General features: G+C 47.5%; 1 protein-coding gene across 5 annotated transcripts in view; it reads right to left on the reverse strand.

Annotated features, from left to right (window-relative positions):
- Nucleotides 1–27,577, reverse strand: part of shld2 (shieldin complex subunit 2) — a 161,235-nt gene that overhangs the window by 39,857 nt on the left and 93,801 nt on the right. For 2 of the 5 annotated variants that reach the window (XM_038782716.1, XM_038782717.1), the window contains exons 7-10: nt 19,687–19,921; nt 13,606–13,721; nt 9,060–9,259; nt 8,350–8,582 (exon numbers count right to left, since the gene is read on the reverse strand). In XM_038782716.1, coding sequence (XP_038638644.1) covers nt 9,087–9,259; nt 13,606–13,721; nt 19,687–19,921 — 524 coding nt within the window. In that variant the 3' untranslated portion in view covers nt 8,350–8,582; nt 9,060–9,086. Of the gene's footprint in view, nt 1–8,349; nt 8,583–8,612; nt 9,260–13,605; nt 13,722–19,686; nt 19,922–27,577 lie in introns of those variants that run through there. The other 3 variants (XR_005458575.1, XM_038782719.1, XM_038782720.1) reach the window with 3 other exon arrangements.

Genomic DNA, 27,577 nt, shown 5'->3' on the forward strand with positions numbered 1-27,577 from the left:
TTGTGAATAATTTCCATTAATTCTATGAGTTTCAACTTTAGTTAACAGCCTATGAGGAACAAATCCAGAGATGCATTTGGATTGTGTGATACGGACCTGTTCTTTTATGCCATTTCCTCCCGGCTCTCTGGCCTTCGTGCGTGAAAATCCCACGGGAAATGTTGGCCAGCTGTTGAGCTGAGCTAGCACGGAGCCATTGGTGAATGCAAGTGGCAAATGGGAATGAGATGAAGAAGAAACTAAAAGTGTTTGTAAGATCGCTGCATGCATTCAACAACAGCTTGCAGCAGCTACTCCTTCAACTTCTCAAACCTCTGGCACGAAAATCTGTAGAGCAGCTTTTATCATGTCTGCTGATGGTGATTCATACACAAATACAGTGCCTTATATTACTGTAGTGCAAGTACCATTTCCTAATGTACAACTTACTGTGGTCTGTAATAACATACCTGTTATACATTGTGCAGAATTGGTGCTATTGCAGTTTAATACTATGCATGTAATACACTGCGGAATTGACTTTGTAGTTTGTGACACTGTACCTATTATACACTGTGTAGAATTGGTGATACTGTATTCTGTAACACTGTGCCTGTTATAACTGTGTATTAGTGATACGGTATTCTGTAACTCTGTACCTATTATACACTGTGTAGAATTGGTGATACTGTATTCTGTAACACTGTGCCTGTTATAACTGTGTATTGGTGATACTGCATTCTGTAACTCTGTACCTATTATACACTGTGTAGAATTGGTGATACTGTATTCTGTAACACTGTCTGTTTTAACTGTGTATTGGTGATACTGTATTCTGTAACACTGTGCCTGTTATAACTGTGTATTGGTGATACTGCATTCTGTAACTCTGTACCTATTATACACTGTGTAGAATTGGTGATACTGTATTCTGTAACACTGTCTGTTATAACTGTGTATTGGTGATACTGTATTCTGTAACACTGTGCCTGTTATAACTGTAGTATTGGTGATACTGTATTCTGTAACTCTGTGTCTGTTATAACTGTGTATTGGTGATGCTGTATTCTGTAACACTGTGCCTGTTATAACTGTGTATTGGTGATGCTGTATTCTGTAACACTGTACCTATTATACACTGTGTAGAATTTGTGATAGTGTATTCTGTAACACTGTGCCTGTTATAACTGTGTATTGGTGATACTGTATTCTGAAATGAAATGAAAATCGCTTATTGTCACGAGTAGGCTTCAATGAAGTTACTGTGAAAAGCCCCTAGTCGCCACATTCCGGCGCCTGTCTGGGGAGGCTGGTACGGGAACACTGTACCTATTATACACTGTGTAGAATTAGTGATACCGTATTCTGTAACACTTTGCCTGTTATAACTGTGTATTGGTGATACTGTATTCTGTAACACTGTGCCTGTTATACGCTGTAGTATTGGTGATACTGTATTCTGTAACTCTGTACCTATTATACGCTGTAGTATTGGTGATGCTGTATTCTGTAACACTGTGCCTGTTATAACTGTAGTATTGGTGATACTGTATTCTGTAACTCTGTACCTATTATACGCTGTAGTATTGGTGATACTGTATTCTGTAACACTGTGCCTGTTATAATTGTAGTATTGGTGATACTGCATTCTGTAACTCTGTACCCAATATGATTGTTAATTATAATTTGTTGTGGAATTGTGGGAAAGTCCCATGTGGGACTTGCCACCTGGAATTGTATACAAAAAGTAAGCAGAAAAGTTCAAAGTTAAGCAACTGATTCCTTTTTTTGTGTTTTTGGTTGAAGGATAATTATTGGTCGGGATACCAGGAGAGCTCTCAGCCCTTTAAGCAGCACAGTTGCAGTAGTATCGACTGTGTCACTTCAAGAAGGTGTGGCTCACCGGCTGTTTCTTATTGAAAAAGAAACTTGGATGTAGTTATCAGCACCAATCTGGGCATCATATTAAGATCATCTTTGGGGCCGGTTTAGCTCACTTGGCTGGCCAGCTGGATTGTGATGCAGAGCAAGGCCATAAGCGCGGGTTCAATTCAGGGGGAACCGGCTGAGGTTATTGGTGAAGGCCCTGCCTTCTCAAGGTTGCCCCTCGCCTGATGTGCGGTGATCCTCAGATTAAATCACCACCAATCAGATCTACCCCTCAAAGGGGAAAGCAGCCTATGGTCATCTGGGACTATGATGATTGCACCATAATTATGTATTGGTGATACTTTATTCTGTAACTCTGCACCCGTTATAACTGTAGCATTGATGTTGTGGTCTGTAATAGTGTACATATGGTAGTTAGCAGTAGGAGAATTGCAATTATAAATCACATTAAATAAAGTTTAGATCTTAAACAAAAAATAAACCATGTCATCTTGATTTTCTCTTGACTTTTAAAATCACTTGGTGGAAGCTTGAAATAAAGAAAGGCCTCCCATAGCACTCAGCTCCCTCCTACAGACCCACATAGTCGCCCAACACAAACTACCCATGCAATCAGTTATGGAAACAGAGAGCAATTGAGCTGCTCGAATGAGGGCTCCCAATTTCAGTTTTAAAAATCTGATTGATCGTGAGTTAGGGACAGGTGATGGCTGCAGAAAACGGTGAACATGGGAAAATCTTAAATGACAGCATGTTTAGTGAGGCAGTCCAAACTGGCAGTCCCAAGTTGCTCAGATAGTAAGGCACTGAACCACACAGCTCACCCTGGGATTCAAGTCTGATATTTTGAGTCAGCCAATCTGTGTGAGCCATGATGTGGAGATGCCGGCGTTGGACTGGGGTGAGCACAGTAAGAAGTCTTACAACACCAGGTTAAAGTCCAACAGGCTTGTTTCAAACACTAGCTTTCGGAGCTAGTGATTCACTTGAGGACGGAGCAGTGCTCCGAAAGCTAGTGTTTGAAACAAACGTGTCTTCAATCTGTGTGAGGGCAGTGGTAGGATTGTACAAATTTCCACAGTGGACCCCGAGTACAAACGGGAAAAGACAGGGGACTGGATTCCCCACTGTTGGGGTCCTTTGTTGCACCAGCAGTCCGGGGATTTCCTGACGGCATGGGGCTGCCCACAATGGGAAACCCCATTGGCCGGCTGATGAGATGGAGAATCCGGAGGGCGTGCCATACCAGAAATCTGATTCAGTGGGACGGAGAATCCCGCCCAGGATTCGTGCTCCTGATTGTTATTCAGCAGCGACTCCCTGGAAAATCCACAGCATAGATTACTGAGCCAGGCCCTGTAATGCCTGGATGGTAAAACAGTCTGTCAATATGTACAGTCTGGGCATGCACATAAGCAACTGGTATTTTGCTGAGGCATGGGAGGAAAGACATCACTCATGGAACTGTACCCAGCAAGAGTTTGCATCTTTGTCATAGGAAGGGTGACATTTTTTTTAGTGCAGCAAAGAATCCCACCCACAATGTTGGAGCATGCATTCTCAGCCATATTCCCAACAGTTTTACATGCTTAATGAAAATCATTAGCTGAATGTAGACCACAAACTTCTGGATGGAATGAGGAAAATCCAGTGGGCAGGTTAGTCTGCAGGATGATGAATAATATTAAGATAAATAATAATAGATTGCTTTCACTGGAAGAGAAATTTTCAAAACAGAACATAAATTTCAGACAATCACAAAGTGCAGGGCAGCGTAACTAAACCAAGTTGTTCACGGGGAAAGAATACCAAGGCAGACCTGAGGGCAATGGCCTGTCTTTGTGCTGAAACATTCTAGGGTGGATGCTTAGAGGCCATATTTCAATTGTAATTAATATACCAGGAGTCAAGGGAGACAGGAAATCCAACTATTACAAACTAGCATGTGGAAAGAAAATATTGATATTTGCAGGTCTTCCCTTGCTTGTGTTTTGTTAGAAGGCCTTCTCATACACGCCTGTCAACTGCAGTGTATGAACAATATTAGTGAAAAGCAGCGGTTATCAGCCTCGCAAACAAAACTGGGCGACCTGGCAGCAATCTGAACGTATCATGGACTGAAAAAAACCCCATTTTCACCCAGGCAGGTCCATACTTCCACTGGTATCTCATCTAGTCTGACCGCTTTGCCATTTGTAATTCCTTTCAGCGCTGTTTTGATTTCTTCCAGGTTAAGGCTAGTTGTCATTCCTTGCTTTGCAGCCATCTCTTCTCACAACCCCTACGGTGCAGATGTAGGCCATTCAGCCCATCGATTCTGCACCATCTGAAGGAGCACCCTACACAGACCCACTCCCCCACTCTGTCCCCATAGCCCGACCTAACCTACACATCTTTGGGCATTAAGTGGTAATTTAGCATGGCCAATCCGCCTAACCAATCTGTCTTTGTTCTTGGGTTTTCTTCATTCATAAGCCAGTTGAAGAATTATTAAAGGATTGACCCAGCTCTTGCAGCTGCCATTCTGAAGAGATCTTTATGTTTCTTTTTGGTGTGCAGACTGTCATACATTTCTTTCATGGACATGGATCTTTCTCTTTCAATCAATTTCTTTGCATTACTTGTTGCTTTTTGTAATGTTCTTCATCATTGTTGAGTCCTTACTGTTTCCACTTCTTTTACAGTTCCTTCTTTTCTCTTAAATCACTTTGTGTTTTCACTTCACCACCAAGTTTCTTTTCCAATCTTTCTCCTCCCTGATGGTCTTTCGTACAATTCTTCACCAGTTTCCCTAATTAAGTCTGCCAACAAGTTCCACCAGTCTTCCAGTGTCTGTCATGACTTCTTCTATTTCTCTTAGCTGTCTCTCCATCTGCTCCCTGAAGTCACCCTTCATTTGCAAGTCTTTGAGCTTCCAGCACTTGATGCTTTGTCGACCTCTCATCTGTTGCCATTTTGTTTTCTTCAGCAATGTCATCAGCATTCTGTGTTGGGTGGTCAGTGCCTCAGTTGGGAAGACTTTCTTTGCATGTTGTTTTCTAACCAGGATGTAGTTGCATTTCTCTACCACCACTGTTGCAGATTATAAGGCAGTTTCTGCAGTTTTGGTACACGTGTTTAGTTCTACCAGTTGGTATAGTTTCATAGAATTTACAGTGCAGAAGGAGGCCATTCGGCCCATCGAGTCTGCACTGGCTCTTGGAAAGAGCACCTTACCCAAGCCCATACCTCCACCCTATCCCCATAACCCAGTAACCCCACCCAACATTAAGGGGCAATTTGGACCCTGAGGGCATTTTATCATGGCCAATCCACCTAACCTGCACATCTTTGGACTGTGGGAGGAAACCGGAGCACCCGGAGGAAACCCACGCACACACGGGGAGAACGTGCAGACTCCACACAGACAGTGACCCAGCGGGGAATCGAACCTGGGACCCTGGCTCTGTGAAGCATTTGTGCTATCCACAATGCTACCGTGCTGCCCATCAGCAACTCCAGGATCTTGGCTTCCTCTTCATTTGCTTCTCCAAAACCCTGTCCAATAAGGATCCCATCCTGCTCTCCCCCTCCCCATGTGTCCATTTAGGAATCCTATCACCACGACCCTGTCACAGCTTGGTGTTTGATTTGTGTTGTCCACTTGTTCTTCTTCCTCTTTTGTCCTCACCTGGACTGTGGTGCAGAACAACTAACTGTTTGTCCCAATTTCTCGCTTTACTTTGATGATTCTGTCACTGATTCTGTCAACTGACAGAACCTCGTCCTTCATTTCCTTGCTTAGTACTATTCCGGCACCATTTCGTCTCCCATCCCGTCCGTGGTGGGAAAGCTTTATCCATGATCAACTTCTCTTGTTTTACTGCCTTTTCACTATGTTCTCTGGAGACTAATGATTTTTAAGCCTTTTCTCACTATCAGGTTAGTTCTTCACTGGTTCTCTTTGTCAGTCTACTGACAGTTCGGCTTGCTATTTTGAGTTTGGTCATCTTTTCACCTCTCCTCTGGGCTTTCTTCTTTAACCACCCTTGTCCATTGGATGGTAACTCTTGCTCATTCCTCACAATGCGTAGACATGGACCCTGTCATGGACGCTTAAATGGGGGCCATTTCTATTCATAGCAACCATTTGTTGGATTTGGTGGGTGGTTTTACAACTAGATGCTCTTCCGGCCACTAACCCTCCCCATTTGTCCAGGCTTGGGATAGGCACCGGTACACACTCGCTGGGTTTAGAGGTGTTTGTGTCAAAACACTGATATTCACCCTGCTAGGAAACCCACCTAAATCAATCATTCCCATGATTTCATTCCCGTTAAGACAGTAATCCCAGATGCAAGGAGAGGACACGCATGTGTTGGCTAAAATAGCATGAATTGAGTTTCTGCAGTGCTACTAGAGACGGTGCTGTGGAACTAGCAACTTCTGATGGGGAATGCTCTGCCTCCAGCCACTTTCCGTGACATGCCATCTTGAAAAGGGTGGTCACTTGAATATTTGTGTGTGCAATGGAAAAACTGGTCTAGCCCTATTCTGATGTGACAACCATCTGCTAAATTTAGACCACTCGGGTCCACTGAGCAAAGTGAAACATCACTCCACAAAGATCGCTCCTTCAATTCTAGATGGACCCTGCACCATCACTATTTATATAAATCGCAGCTCATGTGCTTATGTTATGGAAGTAGTGTGCTGAGTATTTAGCAGTTGGTGCTTACAGTCAGGCAGGGAAGAAGAATAACTATTCCAAGTATGGGGGCAGTTTTTACAAGTTTGTTGTTCTGCAATATGACCAGAACATGGAGCAACGGATGCAGAGAGAGGAAGCTCCATGAAGAGAGAGAGGAGGAGAGTTGTCCATAGACAGGTCTACTCACCAAGGTTTTCAGAGCTGTTCGATCTTCACCTGACCCAGCAGCAAGCCTGAGGTGACTCTAGTTCAACAGGGAGGTGGTTATTGAGCAGTGCAACGTCCTGCAACCTGACCAGAATGGGGCTAGTGTTGCCAGTGGCTCTACAGATAACCATCACCCTCAGTTTTACATCTCAGGATCATACAGGGGGAGCAACGGAGGACAGTCCAGATCAGATCTTAAAGTTTGTTGTGGACAGCCACATTCTCCAAAGCCTAGTCATTACGAGGGCACAGCTATTACCTCCAGGAATCCAGTGGCCATCTCTAGAGCAGATAAGAGGTGTTGTAGGAGGGACAAGAGGTAGGGAGGAGGCATTTTGGATCCCTTGTAACTGGATAGGCTGTTGAAGAGCAGATTATGAAGCTCTGGTTCCGCTGAAACAATTTTACTTGATCAATATAAACCTAACTTTCCAAGTGGCTGCGTAGCCATCTGGACGTCCCATCACAGGGTCCCCTCAGCCATAATCCAATGATAAAAGCCACCAACAAAAACTTTTACATCACATCTTTATCCAAGCATACATCCAATTGTACAACAAAAAGTGCTACACACCCTTATGTGTTCGCTTTGTGCCTATCTTGAAGGTGCCCATGCCGCGCTATCCCAGTGGCTACAGTACGGCTGTTTGAAGGCTGCTATGTTTCACTGGATGGTCTTGCCACTGAGAGCTCTCGGCCTTGTCGACCCGACTTTGGCCAGCAACACCTTGGCATGGGTGGCAACAGTTTGGGCTGGCTGACAGGCAGTGTTGGGAGCACGATTACGGTCATCCTGCAAAAGGACAGTAGGTTTTCCCTGCACAGTGCCATTACGACTCCCACAGGTTGGCACTACGGCACGGTAGAAATCTGTTGAGAGCCTGCATGCCCTTCTTTTTTAATTATTTTTTTTAAAGTAAGGGGTAATTTAGTGTGGCCAATCCACTTACCCTGCACATCTTTGGGTTGTGGGGATGAGACCCACGCAGACATGGGGAGAAATGTGCAAATTCCAAATGGGCAGTGATCCGGGGCTGGAATCAAACCCGGGTCCTCAGTACCGTGAGGGAGCAGTGCTAACCACTGCGCCACCGCGCCGCTCTTGCATGCTCTTTTGAGCACTGAGATTTGAAGGAATTATGTCAAATTCAGGATCAAGCTTGGGACCTTTCTCAATTCTTTGGTTAAGTAGCATTTACTCTCTGAATTATTAGGATCCACTCCCCTCCATCACTGGCATATTGTGACTGCATTGTGCTCTATCCATAGGCTGCAGTGGAGCAAGCCGCCAACGTAGCCAGGTTCGATTCCCGGCTGGGTCACTGTCTGTGTGGAGTCTGCACGTCCTCCCCCTGTGTGCGTGGGTTTCCTCCGGGTGCTCCGGTTTCCTCCCATAGTCCAAAGATGTGTGGGTTAGGTGGATTGGCCATGATAAATTGCCCGTAGTGTCCTAATAAAAGTAGGGTTAAGGGGGAGGTTGTTGGGTTACGGGTATAGGGTGGATACGTGGGTTTGAGTAGGGTGATCATGGCTCGGCACAACATTGAGGGCCGAAGGACCTGTTCTGTGCTGTACTGTTCTATGTTTCTTCAGCAACATCTCAAAGTCTCTGACCTCAAACAACCGACAAGGACAATAGTAGGGGTTGTCTTGGGAAACCATCACCTTCAAATGCCCCGTCCAGTCACACACCAACCCAACTTGCACTGTAGGAGTACCTCCACTATATGGACTGTAGCATTTCAAGGCAGATATCCTTCTGAATAGCAATTAGGGATAAAAAATATATGTTGGCTTTGTCAGAGATGGTCGCCTCCTGAGAATGAATAATAATAAAAGAGAAGGATAGAGTTAACACCTGTGAGAAAGTTTAATATTATCCCTCAACACCCAGTGGGGAGCAATCCCTGAAAAGACCATGGGTTGACTCTTAACTGCCCTCTGAAATGGTCAAGCAAGCCACTCAGTACAAGGGCAATTAGGGATTGGCAATCAATGCTGTGCCAACCACGTCCACATTGCATGAAAAGAATAAAGGCAGAAAAATCATCACTTATGATGCCACCGATGAGCACAGGGCAATGGACCAAACTGATTATTTGAGTTTTCCAAACCAGATGGAAAGAAATTAAGGGAAGAAATTGAGTTTGGATTAGAATTAGGTTGATGAACACTGCATCCGCACTCTCCTCCCCACATCATAATTACCTCCCCAACAACCCCACCTGACACACGCTTTGCCCCACACCATCCCCACAGGCCACCCAGGGAGCTTTGGGATTGGTAAATTCACCTTTCAGTTTTCTAACAAGCTCATAGGTTAATGATCAGAGCGGAAATCCAACAAATAGAATTCCTGTTTCATGGCGATGCTGTTTTCATCCAGGTGGAACTGGCTCTGCAGTGTCACCACGTAATAGTCACTAGGGTCTGCAAACAACGAACAGCACAAATCCGCTATCGCCATCCCATATGTCACCTTATCAGATGGCCCTGCAACACACAAAACCAGCATTTTAGCGACTGCACTCGTAAACAGATTCAGCGAGGCTCTTTCAGTTTTGATACCGATTCCATTGTGGGACGTTAGCAATGAATTAACCGTGTAATGCAACTGCCCTGCTGAGCAGACTTACAGACAGGGTAAGGAAGTGGCAGAGTAGTAATGTCATTGGACAATAATACAGAGGCCCAGGCTAATTCTCTGCAGGAACACAGGTTTGAATCCCACTATGGCAGCCGGTAGAGATTAAATCAACAAGTAAATCTGGAACTGAAAGCTAGTCTCAGTAATCGTGATAATGTTTATTTATTTTTAAAAAAATAATTTTAATTCAAATTTTCACATTTTCACAAAAAAGAAAACAATAACAGAAAATTCGAAGAACAAAAAAAAACAGAACTTCCTCCCCCGCCGTAAATACAAAAGAGAAACAATAAATTAACGCCCGTCATTGGGAAAAAACAGATATTCAACCCAAAACAAAAACAAAGAGACCCCCTCCCACCGGGTTGCTGCTGCTGCTGACCTTTTGTTTTTACCGTTCTGCCAGGAGATCTAGGAATGGTTGCCATCTCCTGAAAAACCCCTGCACTGACCCCCTTAGGGCAAATTTCACCCTCCCCAATTTAATAAACCCCGCCATATCATTGACCCAGGCCTCCACGCTTGGGGGCCTCGCATCCTTCCACTGAAGAACAATCCTCCGCCGGGCTACTAGGGACGCAAAGGCCAGAACACCGGCCTCTTTCGCCTCCTGCACTCCCGGCTCCACTGCAACCCCAAATACTGCGAGTCCCCAGCCTGGATTGACCCTGGATTCTACCACCCTCGATACCGTCCTTGCTACACCCTTCCAAAATTCCCCCAGCGCTGGGCATGCCCAGAACATGTGGACATGGTTTGCTGGTCTCCCTGAGCACCTAATACACCTGTCCTCGGTCCCAAAAAACCGGCTCACCCTTGTCCCAGTCATATGAGCCCTATGCAGTACCTTAAACTGTATGAGGCTAAGTCTCGCACACGAAGAGGAGGAGTTCACCCTTTCTAGGGCATCCGCCCACGTCCCCTTCTCAATCTCCTCACCCAGTTCCTCCTCCCATTTATCTTTCAGCTCCTCCACCGAGGCCTCGTCTACCTCCTGCATCACCTGGTACACTTCCGAGATCCTCCCCTCTCCAACCCACACCCCCGAGAGCACCCTGTCCTGGACCCCACGCGGCGGCAGCAGGGGGAACCCCGCCACCTGACAAACGCACTTACTTGAATGTACCTAAAGGTGTTCGCCGGGGGAAGCCTGAACTCCCCTTCCAGCTCACCCTGGCTCGCAAACTTCCCGTCTATGAACAGGTCCCCCAGCCTTCTGACACCTGCCCTGTGCCAACTCAGGAACCCGCCATCAATTCTCCCCGGAACAAACCGGTGGTTCCCTCATATCGGGGACCCCATCGAGGCCCCCACCTCCCCCCTGTGCCGCCTCCATTGCCCCCAAATCTTGCTGCCACCACCGGGCTTGTGGTATACCTCATTGGAGGGAGCAGCAGCGGCGCCGTTGCCAGCGCTTCCAGGCTCGTACCCACACAGGATGCCATCTCCAGCCTCTTCCATGCCGCCCCCTCCCCGTCCATTACCCACTTACGCACCATCGCTGCATTGGCAGCCCAATAATACTCACAGAGGTTGGGCAACGCCAGCCCCCCCCATCCCTGCCCCGCTCCAAGAACACCCGTCTCACCCTTGGAGTCCCGTGTGCCCACACAAACCCCGTAATGCTCCTGTTAACCCGCCTGAAAAAGGCCTTCGGGATAAGGATGGGAAGGCACTGGAACAGGAACAGAAACCTCGGGAGCACCGTCATCTTGACTGACTGAACCCTACCCGCCAAAGACAGCGGCAGCATGTCCCACCTCTTAAACTCCTCCTCCATTTGCTCCACCAGCCTTGTGAGGTTTAGCTTATGCAAGGCCCCCCCCAGCTCCTGGCCACCTGAACCCCCAAGTACCTGAAGCTCCTCTCCGCCCTTTTCAGTGGGAGCCTCCCAATCCCCCCCTCCTGGTCCCCCGGGTGTACCACAAAGAGCTCGCTTTTCCCAAAGTTAAGCTTATACCCTGAGAAATCCCCAAATTCCCGGAGAATCAGGAAACCATTATTGATTGCTGTTAAAAACCCATCTAGTTTGCCAATGTCCTTCAGGGAAGGAAATTTGCCACCCTTATCTAATCCTACACCTACATGTGACTCCAGACCTATAACAATGTAATTGACTCTTAATTGCCCTCTGAAATGGTCAAGCAGGCCATTCAAATTAGGGATGGTAATAAATGCTGGCTGTGGCACCCACAACGCATGAAAGAATAAAGGAGAAAAATTTCAGTTACGATGCCACTGATGGGACTTCCGGTGGTGACATCTTGGAGGAGGTCGTACCTAAGGTAGCTCCTGCTAGAGTCCTCTGATTTTGCCCTTTTTACCCTGTTTCCGGGGATAATTTGTGTTGAGACCTGTTTGCTAAGAAGGAATATTGGAAAGAACTTGGACAAAAGTGAGTGTTTTTCCGCCTGGCAAGGGAGCCAATCAGGGGGTGTTGCCGTTGAGCAGTCATTTCAGGTATTTACGGGGCAAAGAGCTGGGGACTGGGCCCAGCTTCGTAGGTTGAACTTTACGAGCCAGGTGAGTAGGGTTAAGGCTGATTTACAGAGGTGGGATAGCCTCCCTCTGTCTTTGGTGGGCCAAGTCCAATCGGTGAAGATGAATATTTTACTGCGGTTTCTGTTCCTATTCCAGTGTTTGCCGTTCGTTCTACTGAAAATGTTCATTGTGTGTGTGTATGAAGAGATTGATTTAATCCATCTGGGCGGGCAAGGTAGCAAGGATTTAGAAAACGGTTCTCCAGAGGTACTGGCAGTTAGGGGTTTGGCATTGCCAAAGTTGATATACTGTTGGGCGGCAAATGAGGAGAAGGTGTCGGGCTGGTGTGGGGGTCAGGAGGCAGTTTGGGTACAAATGGAGTCAGAGTCGTGTCGGGGGTTGGGACAGTGGGCATTGGTGACGGCCTCATTTCTGTTCTCCCTAGGGAAGTATTCGGGTAAAGTGATGATAGTCTGCAGCACTTTAAATTAATAATAATAATAATAATAATAATCTTTATTGTCACCAGTAGGCTTACATTGACGCTGCAATGAAGTTACTGTGAAAAGCCCCTAGTCGCCACATTCTGGCGCCTGTTTGGGTACACGGAGTGAGAATTCAGAATGTCCAAATTACCTAACAGCACGTCTTTCGGGACTGTGGGAGGAAACCGGAGAACCCGGAGGAAACCCGCGCAGACATGGGGAGAACATGCAGACGCCGCACAGTGACCCAAGCCGGGAATTGAACCTGGGACCCTGGAGCTGTGAAGCAACAGTGCTAATCACTGTGCTACCTTGCTGCCCTAGGGGCAGTCTTGAAGTTGGTGCAGATTTGTGCGAACCATATATTCGGTCAGGTTAGACACCACATTGAGAGGCTGGGAGAATAAGGGGGTGGAAGGAATGAGAGATTTGTTTCTGGAAGGGTGATTTGCGAGCTTGAACAAGTTGTCGGAGAGATTTGAGTTAGAACATAGAACATAGAACAGTACAGCACAGAACAGGCCCTTCGGCCCTCGATGTTGTGCCGAGCAATGATCACCCTACTCAAGTCAACGTATCCAACCTATACCAGTAACCCAACAACCCCCCCATTAACCTTATTTTTTAGGACACTAAGGGCAATTTAGCATAGCCAATCCACCTAACCCGCACATCTTTGGACTGTGGGAGGAAACCGGAGCACCCGGAGGATTTCCTTTTTAAGCATGCTCCATAAAACTTGCCTCTTTGACCAAGGTCACCCACTCTAATATCACCGTATGCGGATCAGTGTCACGTTTTTAAAAATGCTCCTGTGATGTACTTTGGCATGATATAAATACAAGTTGTTGTTTTTAACTTGCACTGAGTCCTGTCACCATTGATCTCTGTTCGCCGACCTGCATTGGCTCCTGGCTGAGCAATGCCTCAATTTTAAAATTCGCATCCTTTTTGAATTTGAATTCCTCTATGGCCTCACGCCTCCCCAGCTCTGAAACATCTGCCTGATCTGTAATCCTCCTAGATATTTGCCCTTGTCCACTTCTGGCCTCTTGGGCATCCCTGATTTTAATTGCTCCAGCACTGGTGGTCATGCCAACATCGACCAAAGCGTTAAGCTCTGGAATTACCTTCGTAAACATTCCTGCTTCTCTACCTTGTGTTCCTTCTGCGATCTGATTATCCTGATAATATGTTTACTTAAGATACAGGCCGGGATCAGTTACCTAGAAATTTGCTTAGGCAAGCGGGAGGAATATTAAGAAATATCTTCTCCATGAGTTTGGATGAGACAAGAATGTCAATCTGGGAATCTTGGTCTGTTATTACAAGCATCGTGGGCCTGGGAAAACACAAAGAAATGATAATATCAAGTTGACAGTCCAAAGTAACTCACAGCTTGCTCTTCATTGATCGGCAATATGCAGGGATCTCCTGAAATTTCTTCAGGCGAGGTAGACTTACATACTTATGTTGGATTGTACTGATTGCTACAAATGAGTGATTCCATAAAATTATGATGTTTTGGACTGTCTCTTTCACTTAAGGTAAAATGGTGCAATGAAGTGAGTCCTATGATTTGCTGTGAGTTTGGCCTAACAAGAAGCTAGTATGCTTGGTTACCATGGGGACCCAGGTCAGAAATTGTTGAAATGCATATGCTACATTTTAACATCTGAAAGCAAAGGTCGAAGCAGATGCTCTTGTTTTTGCTGACTTTGAACAGAGCCAAACGGGCAGAGGGAGAGAGGGAAAGATGAGACAGAGAGAAAGAGAGAGAGAGAGAGAAAGATACAGTTGCTCTGGTCTGCAGAGGGAAAAGGCTGTTAGCTATCAGACAGAAAGCTGGGGACAGCTTGACCACAGGTCAAAGAGAGGGACCTGGACTTCCGGTGGCGGCCATGGAGCGAGTGGTCACACATTTGGTGGCTCCCACTCAACGTGGTCCTTCCCCACCCGTAAGGGGCAGATTTTTGAGTGCAAAAGGTGTGTGAGGGCCCAGGGAAGCTAATACTCTGGTGAGATCAATGCATGGATCAGAGTACAAGAAGTGCCACGTGAAAAAGAGTACAGCTGGAGTAGGACAGTTTTTAATGGTGCACCACAGGTTATGATGGTGGAGGGCAAGAGGGCAGCGCTGCCTGCCGTGGTCGATGGAGCAGCTGGTGGAGTTTTTGAATGGAAAATTCCAGCAGCAGAGGAAGGAGGCTTCAGAGTACCTGACTAAGTTGATGGAGCCGCTCAGACTGCGATTGAGAGAGTGGGGCAGAGAAGGTGGAGAAGGCAGTGGGGAGCATGAGGAGCAGATGGCCTCATTCGAGACAGAGTTGGGGGTGGTCACGGACAGCCAGAAGAAAGGGTGTGAGAGGAGCGGAGACCGGCAAGTATGTGGCGAGGGTGTTGGAGAGGTTGATGTGGAAGGGGCCTTCGACCGGCCCCAAGAGGTGGATCGGGCGCACAGGGCGCTGAGGAGGAGGCCGCAGGTGGGGGAGTCACTGAGGGCTATGGTGGTTCGGCTGCATCGATTCTTGGACAAAGAAAGATCTTGAAATGGTGAAGCAGACCAGGAGGTGCACCTGGAAAGGGAATGAGCTACGGGTCTACTAAGACCTGGGTGTGGAGTTGGCGAAGAGGAGAGTTGGGTTCAACCGGATAAAGGCTGCCCTCATCAAGAAGGGGGTGAAGTTTGGGGTTTTGTACCCTGCTCTGGAGGGATCGGTAGAGGGGTTCGCCTGGAGGTGGAAACCATTCATCGTTTTCTTCAAGAAGAATTGAGGGGTCAACAAGGGGGAGGGGTGGCTCTTGGGGGTGTGGGTGTAAGGGGTTAAAATGGGGAAGGAGGGATGTGGCAGGGGGTTGGTGTCAGGGAGGCTGGAGGGCTGTGGTTGTTTATTAGTTGATGTGTTGTTCTTCTGACATTGTGTACATTTGTTAAATGCCTTGAATAAAAATATTTTTAAAAAGAGAGGGACCTGTAGCATTGTAAGGACTTTGGAAGATTTGCCCTGGCAAGGAAGGCTGGGAGGAGAAATCATTGGACTGAAAGTTAGTTGGCGAATTCTCAAGGGACTGAGGGAGAGGGCCTTCAACAGTTATTGGATGCTACGACTCGGCGAAACAGGGAGCCTTGATCCCGTTGGAAGCTGGCAGCGACTTTAGGCCGTTTCTTGAAAAGTTTGCAATTCAGTGGAAAGTGTAATATGCAGAATGAGGTTATTGGTCTTTTTAATACATTAATAAGTGCTACCCTCTCTATAGTTTAGAGCATTAGTTGCTTAGTAAGTAATATTTAGTTCATGTTGCTTTTAGTTTGTTTGTTACAGTCGATCACTGGGAATCCAAATAACTTTTTAAAATTTATTGGTCTCCAAGGGATAGTAACAAATTAGAATAGAATCATGATAAATGTAATGATAACCTTTATTATTGTCACAAGTAGGGAGGGCAGCACGGTGGCCTAGTGAAGGGCAGCATGTTGGCCTAGTGGTTAGCACAGCTGCCTCACGGCGCTGAGGTCCCAGGTTCGATCCCTGCTCTGGGTCACTGTCCGTGTGGAGTTTGCACATTCTCCCCATGTCTGCGTGGGTTTCGCCCCCACAACCCAAAAATGTACAGAGTAGGTGGATTGGCCACACTAAATTGCCCCTTAATTGGAAAAAATTATTGGGTACTCTAAATTTAAAAAAAAAATTATTGTCACAAGTCGGCTTACACTGCAATGAAGTTACTGTGAAAATCCCAGTCGCCACACTGCGGCGCCTGTTCGGGTACACAGAGGGAGAATGTCCAATTCACCTAACAAGCATGTCTTTCGGGACTTGTGGGACGAAACTGGAGCACTCGGAGGAAACCCACACAGACACGGGGAGAACGTGCAGACTCCGCCCAGACAGTGACCCAAGCGGAATCAAACTGGGACCCTGGCGCTGTGAAGCAACAGTGCTAACCACTGTGCGACCATGCTGCCGCATATCATAGAATCAGAGAATCCCAGAATCCCTACAGTCCAGAAGGAGTCCATTTGGCCCAAATAGTCTGCACGGACCCTCTGAAAGAGCATCCTACCTACTCCCCCCGCCCTATCACCATAATCCTGTAACCCTACCTAACCTGCACATCTTTGGACACTAAGGGGAAACTTAACATGGCCAATCCACCGAACCTGCTCATAGAACATAGAACAGTACAGCACAGAACAGGCCCTTCGGCCCTCAATGTTGTGCCGAGCCATGATCACCCTACTCAAACCCACGTATCCACCCTATACCCGTAACCCAACAAGCCCCCCTTAACCTTACTTTTATTAGGACACTACGGGCAATTTAGCATGGCCAATCCACCTAACCTGCACATCTTTGGACTGTGGGAGGAAACCGGAGCACCCGGAGGAAACCCACGCACACAGGGGGAGGACGTGCAGACTCCACACAGTGACCCAGCCGGGAATCGAACCTGGGACCCTGGAGCTGTGAAGCATTTATGCTAACCACCATGCTACCCTGCAATCCAGAGGGTGGGAGTGCACTGGGATTTGCCATAGTTTAAACAAACAAGATTTCACAGTTAGGTTTTCTGTATTCAGTGCGAGAGGAGGTTTGGGTTCGGGCTGACATTTGTGGCATTGATACGATTGCTCTCTGCATCTCTCAAGGCGAGTGTCCAAATAAATGGGGTGGAGTCAAGAGCTACATGGGGGAACGAGACTGGGATGCCCGCTGTCACTGCTATTATTTGCACAGGCAATAGAGCCATTGGCAATTGTGCTCCAGGACTCGGAAAAGTGGCAGACTATTGTGAGATGGGGAGGGGGCATAGTGTGTCCAGACGACTTGTTGTTATAATGTAGCATGGTAAGAATTATGGCATTTGTGGGAAAATTTGGGGCCTTCTCCGTGCACAAATGGAATGTAGGAAAGAGTGATGTCTTCCCGGTGAATGAGTTAGGAAGGAACACAAAGCTGGGACCCTGCCGCTCAAGATTGCAAATGTTCGGTTTAGGTATTTGGTGATCCTGATTGCGCACGACTGGGCAAAGATGCACAGATGGAATTTAACAGGAGGATAAAGGTGTTTTAGATAGCTGGGATTCCCTGCTGTTGTTGCTGGCAGGGAGAGTACAGGTTGTTTAGACGAATATGTTGCCCAGGTTCTTGTTTATTTTTCAACTGCTCCCAATTGTTCTTCCCAAAGCCTTTTTTCGGAGGGTCAGAGGACGAATCTCCGAGTTTGTGTGGGCAGGTAAGATGCCACGGGTTAGTAGGCTGCTGTTTCAGAGGAAAAGGCAAGTTGGGGGGCCAGCGATACCGATCTGATGCAATACTACTGGGCAGCCAATGTGGAGAAGGTGAGGCAATGGTGGGCAGAGGAGGGGTCGGATTGAGTGCGGGTGGAGGAGGACTCCTCTATGGGGCCGAATCTGGGAGCCATATTAACGGCTCCGCTCCCGTTTGCCCCAGGGAAATACTCTAATAGCCCGGTGGTGGTTTCTTTGATAAAGAGTCTCTTGGAACCAGCTGAAGAAGCACTTTAAGTTGGGACGGTGGTGGCTGCTGGCCCCATTGTGTGGGAACCACAGGTTTGCACCCGGTAGGATGGATGGGATGTATGAGAGGTTGCGAAAGGAAGGAGCAGAACGAGTGAGGAACCTGTAAATAAAGAGCGGTTTGCGGAGTGAGCAGAGTTGAGAGGGAAATCGAGTTACCTAGGCAAAGTCAGTTCCGATACCTACAGGTGCGGAATTTTGCACAGAAAGAATTACCACGTTCCCTTAGTTACCCGAACATAAGCTCCTGAAAAACCTGCCAATTCCAGATATATGGGGAGAGGGGAAGATTGGGGATATCAATGGATGGCTGGGAAAGAAAGAGGCGGCATTGGTGAACAGGATTAAGGGAAAATGGGAGGAGGAGCTGGGGATCGAGCTAAGATGGAGGAATATGGAGTGAGGTGCTGAGCCAGGTCAACGTGACCTTCTGTGCGCAAGGATGAGTCTCATTCAATTTAAGGTGGTGCACAGGGTGCATATGACACATTCTTCCGGGAGGGTGGAAGATCGCTGTGAGACGTGGGGAGGGGACCGGCGAACCACTCCCATATGTTCTGGGGTATGTGAGAAACTGGAGGAGTTTTGGGGGGGTGGGCTTTAAGGTTTTGTCAGAGGTACTGCGATTTGGGATAGCGCCGTGCACCTTGGCGAGGGTTATTCGGTATGTCGGAAATGTCGAAGCTGTGGGGAGTTGGGGGGGGAGGGTGTTAGCCTTTGCCTCCTTGATTGCCCAGTGAAGGATATTACTAAATTGGCCGTCGGTAGCGCTGCCACCGACGTACAGGAATTTCTGAGTCTGGAGAAGATTAAGATTGCCCTCAGTGGGGTCAGAGGGAGGGTTCTGCCCCAATGGTATCTGTTCCTATCCATGGGGCAGCACGGTAGCACAGTTGTTTCACAGCTCCAGGATCCCAGGTTCGATTCCCGGCTTGGGGCACTGTCTGTGCGGAGTCTGCACGTTCTCCCCCGCATCTGTGTAGGTTTCCTCCAGGTTCCTCCCACAGTCCAAAGATGTGCAGGCTAGGCGGATTGACCATGTTGAATTGCTCTTAGTGTCCAAACAATAAGTTAGGTGGGGTTACTGGGTTATGGGGAGAGGGTGGAGGTGTGGGGCTTAAGTAGGGTGCTCTTTCCCAAGGGCTGGTGCAGACTCGATCGGCCAAATGGCCTCTGCACTGTAAATTCTATGATTCTATGCTTCAGGGACTGTTTGTCATCGGGGAGGAGGGGGGAGTATAAAGGGGAAAAAATTCTAAACACTGTGTATATTAATGGTATGTGTGGATGTTCTTTGTAACAATATTTGGTTTGAGTTTGGAATAAAATACATTTTAAAAAATTACACCACAAAAACAGCCTATTTGGAGCCACAGGGTCAGTGTTGATGTTTATCTCCACTTAAGCCTCTTCCCACTGCATCAAAGAATTCTTCCATTACTTTCTTCTCATGCACTTACCCAGCTTCCCGTTAAATGCATCTATACTATTCGCCTTACCTACTCTTTGTGGCAGCAGTTTTGCCACTCTGAGTAAAGAGGTTTCTCCTGAATTTATTGCTATCTTATCTTCATGGCCCCGAGCTTTGGATTTCCCTATTTGCATTTTCACAATTATCTGTGTTGCTTCTTCTTGTAGTGTTTTGAGTTATTGCATCACCCACTTACAGCTTTGTAACACACTTTCCTGTTTATCTTGCACCATGGGTATGTGGCTTTGCGTGATGTGGGGACCGTCGGAGTGAAGCTTTGGATAGAATTCTTACCTGTAAAAGATTTGCACGGTGCCATTTGGTAAGCAAGGAATACACTGATGGTAGATGCCATTTTCATCAAGTCCCAGTTCAGAGCCACAGTTCCCACAGCCGGAGTATGTAAAATGGGAGAGAGAGGCATAAACTGTCTCCACTGGAGTGGAGGCATTCACCGTGAAGAAGGGATTAAAGGTAGAATGGACATTCCACTGCATTGCTACAATGTGGATCTTTAATTGAACACTTCCTGCAAAGAGAGATACAGATAGGAGTGAACTTTATTAGCCACACATAAGTCATTGGGAAAGTTCAGCAATTCATCATTAAGGAAAGCTTTATAATGCACTTAAAATAGCATAGTATGATTAGAACAAGTCAACATGGTTTTATGAAAGGGAAATACTGTCTGAGGATGGTAACTAGTAAGATAGCAAGGCATTCATTATGATGCCGCAGAAAAAGTTAATACACAAGATAAGGAGTTGTGGAGTTGGAAGCAGTGTGAAAAACCTCTATTTAAGGTTATGAAGGGGCTTAACAGGGTGGATACTACTACTTGGGCAGCACGGTAGCACAGTGGGTAGCACGGTAGCACAGTGTGTAGCATTGTTGCTTCACAGCGCCAGGGTCCCAGATTCGATTCCCAGCTAGGGTCACCGTCTCTGTGGAGTCTGTACGTTCTCCCCGTGTCTGCGTGGGTTTCCTCCGGGTGCTCCGATTTCCTCCCACAAGTCCCGAAAGATGTGTTGTTGGATTGGATTTGTTTATTGTCACGTGTACCGAGGTACAGTGAAAAGTATTTTTCTGCGAGCAGCTCAACAGATCATTAAGTACATGGGAAGAAAAGGGAATAAAGGAAAATACATAATAGGGCAACACAAGATATACAATGTAACTACATAAGCACTGGCATCGGATGAAGCATACAGGGTGTAGTGTTAATGAGGTCAGTCAATTTAGGAGTCTGGTGACAGTGGGGAAGAAGCTGTTTTTGAGTTGTTGTTAGGTAATTTGGACATTCTGAGTTCTCCCGCAGTTTACCCGAACAGGCGCTGGAGTGTGGTAACTAGAGGATTTTCACAGTAACTTCATTGCAGTGTTAATGTAAGCCTACTTGTGACAATAAAGATTATTATTATTACGTTGTGTGCCCGGATTGGGGAATCTAGAACAAGGGGAAATGGTTATGGAATTGTCTGTTATTAGTGAATGGGTCACTTGAGCCAATCTGCATATTTTAACCCTACATACAATCTCATGCTCTCAGACTATTATCTCTACATTTGTCAGGCACAGAACTTCATCTTTCTCAGGAAAACATATCTATTGAACACCTTTCATTCTTCAGTCTATGAAATCCAAGCATGATGTCACCTAATCATTGGTTCTTGATTTTCATCATTTCTCATTTGTTTAATTAAAACACATACATTTTATCTTACATGCATCACTTTCCCATCTTGTCCACTTTGGGTCACTTTTTATCTTGCTTGATGACGAATGAGATAGTATTAATTGACAGGAGAAAATGGTGGGATGGAAAAGGGGGCTGGGGAGATGATGGGGTGGTGATAATGTCACTGGACAAGTAAAGGTCCAGGCTAATGTTCTGAGGACATGGGTTCAAATCCTGCCATGGCAATCTGGGAAATTCAAATTCAATTAATATATCTGGAATATAAAGCTATGCTTAGTAATGGTGACCATGATAACTATCATCGATTGTTGTTAAAAAAATCATCTAGTTCACTAATGTTCTTTCGGGAAGAAAATCGTCCGTCCTTACCCCTACATGTGACTCCAGATCCACAGCAATGTGGTTGACACCTAACTGCCCTGTGAAATGGCCTAGCAAGCCACTCAGTTCAAGGATGGCACGGTAGCACGGTGGTTAGCACTGTTGCTTCACAGCTCCAGGGTCCCAGGTTCAATTCCCAGCTTGGGTCACTGTCTGTGAGGAAGGTCAAATTTGAATGCTGAATACAGGGTTAAAGGCAGGATTCTTGGAAGTGTGGAGGAACAGAGGGATCTTGGGGTCCAGGTACATAGATCCCTCAAAGTTGCCACCCAGGTTGATAGGGTTGTTAAGAAGGCGTATGGTATGTTGGCTTTCATTAACAGGGGGATTGAGTTTAAGAGCCGTGAGGTACTGCTGCAGCTTTTTAAAACTCTAGTTAGACCACACTTGGATTATTGTGTCCAGTTCTGGTCGCCTCATTATAGGAAGGATGTGGATGCTTTGGAGAGGGTATAGAGGAGATTTACCAGGATTCTGCCTGGACTGGAGGGCATGTCTTATGAAGAAAGGTTGAGGGAGCTAGGGCTTTTCTCACTGGAACAAAGAAGGCAGAGAGGTGACTTGATAGAAGTGTACAAAGTGATGAGAGGCATGGATAGAGTGGATAGCCAGAGATGTTTCCCCAGGGTGGAAATGGCTGTCACAAGGGGACATAATTTTAAGGTGATTGGAGGAAGGTATAGGGGAGATGTCAGAGGTAGGTTCGTTACACAGAGAGTGGTGGGTGTGTGGAATGCACTGCCAGCAGAGGTGGTGGAGTCAGAGTCATTAGGGACATTTAAGCGACTCTTAGACAGGCACATGGACAGCAGTAAATTGAAGGGGTGTAGGTTAGGTTGATCTTAGATTAAGATAAATGGGCGGCACAACATCGTGGGCTGAAGGGCCTGTACTGTGCTGTACTGTTTCTATGTTCTATGAGTTTGCACGTTCTCCCCGTGTCTGCGTGGGTTTCCTCCGGGTGCTTTGGTTTCCTCCCACAGTCCAAAGATGCGCAGATTGGGTCGATTGACCATGCTAAATTGCCCTTACTGTCTAAAAATGTTAGTTGGCTTACTAGGATTGGAGGTATGGGTGTTCTTTCCAAGGGCCGGTGCAGACTCAATGGGTCAAATGGCCTCCTTCTACACTGTAAATTTTATGATTCTAAGGGCAATTAGCAACGGGCAACAAATTCTGTCCTTGTCAGCATGTCCACATCCCATGAAAAGAAAGTTAAAAAAAGGTGGCTAGATGTTTACAGGGCTGCTTTGTCAGTGGCTTTAGGGGGCTGAGGGGGGAAAGAGGCATGGCTATTATGTCTGCTTCTGACATCGGTCATAAGTGAACCTTGCATTAATAAGGGATCAGCATCAAAAAGATCAGCTTGTGGTGTATTGCCCTCCTCACCTTCCTTCCCCTGGTCTTCCCCCTCATTCTCCGAATTGCTTACAGATCTGAGCTCTGCATCGTATTCCTTCATGGAGCCGATAACTAGGAACTCCAGGCAAGAAGCAGAGAAATTAATTTTCTTCTTTTAAATGGACTATGTACACATCGGATTAGCTGTTGTGTAGTAGGTACACCTTTTATTGTGTGTAATGCCTCCTGCTATTATTGTTGGTCATACTGGTCCTTGCAAAGAGTAAAAAGTAAACGCTCAATACATTCAAAGCTGATGTAGATTAACTGTATTCAGTACGCAGAGCGTATGCGCGTTTTTTTAAAGGTGAAAATATCATCGGGGGTGATCGGCAGATGGTAATTCTTCTGACCGCCTGTTGAGCTCCCACTTTCAGCAACGTAAAGAGCATGACGTACCCCGCAGCCCCATACTTGAGATCTTCCTCTCACGGGAGAGTGCAGGAGAAGGGAGTCCAAGAATTTCAGGGATTGAGGTAAACGTCACAGGACGCCCCCCCCCATTCCGACGCACAGTGTCCCGTAGTACTGCGACTTCCGAATGACACCCTGGTCCAAACACCCGGTGTGACCAGGCCCATTGGCCAAGTGCCGCTACAGCCAGGCAGGAGACTTCCCCGGAATTGATGGAGGATGATCCAAGGCGGTGTGGCATTTGTGGCTAGTGAAACCGCAGGGATAGGAAAGCACAGATCAGCCAGCAAACACACCGCCCTACCCGAGGGAGACACCAGCCAAGAGCCTGGACACTCCACTTTGAACGACCTGATGATGAGTGTATGCAACGGCATTGTATTGCTGCACCATGAGTTACCCCTATCAGGATTACCGTTCAGGTGAACGTCCAGCCGTTAGAGATAGAATTGGACAGGGGGCCCGCAGTTTTGGTAACAGGGAGGCAAGCCTCTGAGAAAATCAGAGTTCGACAGTTGGGTTTGTGGGACACCGAGGCAAGGCTAGCAATCTATACGAGGGAACCCCCTAGTTATAGCGGGCATGAAGGTGACCCCGGTTACTTCTGGGCAGCAGTCCGTTAGACTGCCGTTAATAATAGTGAGGGGCCCTGGACCGAATCTGCTGGGCCGTGACGGACGACAATGCATCCAGCTGGACTGGCAACAGATCTTCCAATGGGCACAGGGGGAATTTATGAAGTCTTGAGGAAGTACCCAGAAGTCTTCCGGGAAAGTCTGGGCAAAATTAAGGGGGCCGTGGCCAAGATATACGTGGATCCTGAGGCACAACCCAAGTACTTCCAGGCCAGCCTGGTCCCCTATGCGTTGCTGGTAAAAGTCGAGGACGAACTCAGCCGACTGTAAGACTGCGGCACGGTAGTGTGGTGGTTAGCACTGTTGCATCACAGTTCCAGGGTCCCAGGTTCAATTCCCGGTTGGGTCACTGTCTGTGCGGAATCTGCACGTTCTCCCCGTGTCTGCGTGGGTTTCCTCCGGGCTTTCCAGTTTCCTCCCACAAGTCCCAAAAGACGCGCTTGTTCGGTGAATTGGACATTCTAAATTCTCCCTCAGTGTACCTGAACAGGTGCGGTGACAAGGGGCTTTTCACAGCACTTCATTGCAGTGTTAATGTAAGCCTACTTGTGACATTAATAAAGATTATTTATTTTTTATATCATCTGGCCGGTATGGTTTGCTGATTGGGCAGCACCAGTAGTCCCAGTACTAAAACCTGACAAAGCCATATGCCTGTGCGGTGATTGTAAGTTGATTGTCAACAAGTCGTCCCGACTGGACACGTATCCAATGCTGAGGTAGAAGGTCTATATGGAAGTTAGCTTGAGGTCATTCCTTTTCCAAGCTTGACATGAGCCATGTCTTTCACCAGCTGGAGCTGGATGCAGATTCTAGGCATTATGTAACCATTCATACCCACAGGGGCCTCTACAAATGCACCAGGCTGCTGTTTGCAGTAATATTGATTTGAACAGTCTTTCAGCGCATTATGGAGAACATTCTGAGGGGGCTACCAAGTGTGGTGGTCTACTTGGACACTGTCCTGGTCACCGGAGCCACGGCTGAGGAACCTGGAAGAGATCCTCAGCCAGTTTTCAGAGACAGGCGACCGCCTCAAGAAGGGAAGGTGCATTTTCTACGCCAAGGAAGCTACCATACTTGGGGTAGCGCATGGATCGGGATGGACTACACCCGATAGAGGAGAAGGCACATCTGAAAGTGTGACAGAATTACCGTCATTCTTAGGTCTCGTAAACTACTATGGGAAATTTATTCCTGGCCGGACAACCATCCTCACCCCATTGCAGAAGGAGCACCAGGAATGGGCATTGAGAGCGCCTCAGGAGGAAACTTTTGCCAGGGTGAAGCGGCAGCTAACGGCAACCAGATTATTGACACATGAATACCTCTCCAAGCCTCTTGGGGACGTGCAACGCCTTGTCTTATGGAATTGGAGCTGTATTATCCCACCGCATGGCTGACGGAAAAGAAAGGCCGACAGCATTCGGGTCAAGGACTATGGCCACCATGGAGCATAATTATGCCCATATAGGCAGCACAGTAGCATTGTGGATAGCACAATTGCTTCACAGCTCCAGGGTCTCAGGTTCGATTCCGGCTTGGGTCACTGTCTGTGCGGAGTCTGCACATTCTCCCCGTGTGTGCGTGGGTTTCCTCCGGGTGCTCCGGTTTCCTCCCACAGTCCAAAGATGTGCAGGTTAGGTGGATTGGTTATTATAAATTACCATTAGTGTCCAAAATTGCCCTTAGTGTTGGGTGGGGTTACTGGGTTATGGGGATAGGGTGGAGGTGTGGGCTTGGGTAGGGTGCTCTTTCCAAGAGCCGGTGCAGACTCGATGGGCTGAATGGCCTCCTTCTGCACTGTAAATTCTATGATAATCTATGATAATCTATATAGAAAAAGGGCTGGCTGTCGTATTCGCGGTGAAGAAGTTTCAGTAGTATGTGTATGGGCATCGAGTCATTATCGTGACAGACCACAAGCCATTGCTAAGGCTTCTTAAGGAGAAGGAGGCGATCCTGCCAATAGCTTCTACCCAGATACAGAAACGGGCCCTGTTGCCAGCAGCGTATGAGTACATCTTCAAGCATCACCCAGGCACGCAAATTGCAAAAGCAGATTTGCCGAGCAGGCTCAAGCTGCCAACATCCCCTCACCACCCCCAGCAAGAGCCAACAAAGTCGCTTTGCCCAGATACGCGACTGGACAGCAAAGGACGCCAACATCCCCTCACCACCCCCAGCAAGAGCCGACAAAGTCGCTTTGCCCAGATACACGACTGGACAGCAAAAGACGCCATATTGGTGAAAGTATGTCACATAGTTTCACACGGGCCAGCAAGGGAAGCTGCCCGAAGATCTACAGGCCTTTGAAGCCAAAATGCAGGATCTCAGCGAGGAAGACAGCACCATCCTGTGGGGAGCTCGCTTCCTGGTCCCAAAGCCAGAGCAGACACTCCATTCTTCAGAATCTGCAAAATGGACACCCAGGGGTGTGGAAAATGAAGATGCTGTCCTGCAGCTATGTGTGGTGTCCAGGCCTGGATGGCGTGATCGAACGACTGACCCTTCACTATCGACGAGATAGAGCAGTTTATGAAGGCAAACGGAGTGCGGCAATCCGCACCACCCTTCCTCGAACGGGCTGGTTTAGCAAGCGATGCAGATCTTCAAGAGAGAAATGAAGAAACAGACCATGGCGACTGCGGATGTGTGACTAGCAAGATTTTTGTTCAGCTATTGCACTGCGCCGCATGCTGCACCGGCGGAACTGTTAGAGGGCTGTAGGCTCAGGACCCGCCTCAGCCTCGCGTTCACTGACATTGGTGGGAAAGTACAACATGGTCAGGACCTGCAGAAGCAAAGCAAAGGTAGGTGGATGAGGACCAGGAGTTCCAAACCAGGGGACTCAGTGTACGTCTGTAACTTCGTTGACAGAGCCTGATGGATTCCAGGGAGAGTGATACAGCAGACCGGACCGGTTTCGTACCAGATGAAGACGTGGAAACGGATGATGTGGAAGCACCGTGACCACCTCAGGAGCAGGGGGACAGTGCTACGCCACGCCCCACGAGAGGAACTGTTTTCCAGCCACGACACAGGGGGCCTGGGGGCGTTGCCCCACAGGGGCCCCGACACCGAGATGCGGGATATGGTAGACTCTGGCTTGCAGATGGAGACCCAGGCAACCGAGACTTCTGACGGCAACCTGGCCAGGGAACCAGTGGTACCCCCGAGGCAGTCAGAGAAAACTACGTTCCCTGACACGTTATACACCCCCCAACCAGTCCCACAGCCACTGCGAAGAAGCGTATTTCAAAAAAAATAATTTTAGAGTATCCAATTATATTTTTTTCCCTAATTAGGAGATAATTTAGTATGGCCAATCCACCTAACCTGCACATCTGTTTTTGGGTTGTGGAGGTGAGAGGGAAAAGAAGAGTAGATGTCCTCCGGCGCTACCTTACGGACTTCGGGGGTGGGATTTTATGACCCCCCACCCCCACGGGGACGACCTGATTAATCTCCTTGTGAGCCTCGTGGAGCATGAGACCCCCCACTGAATGGCGGAGACCCATCAGCGGGTTAGTTAACTGAGTACCATGAAAGTCAGCCCAGGTAGGAGCCGAGTTGTAGCCTATCGCCCCGACTGGGACTGTTACCTGTAAATATTTTCGTTTTGTAAATAAATCATTTTGGACCCCCCTTGACT

The sequence above is a fragment of the Scyliorhinus canicula genome, chromosome 22 (assembly GCF_902713615.1).
Source record: "Scyliorhinus canicula chromosome 22, sScyCan1.1, whole genome shotgun sequence".
Lineage (NCBI taxonomy): Eukaryota > Metazoa > Chordata > Chondrichthyes > Carcharhiniformes > Scyliorhinidae > Scyliorhinus > Scyliorhinus canicula.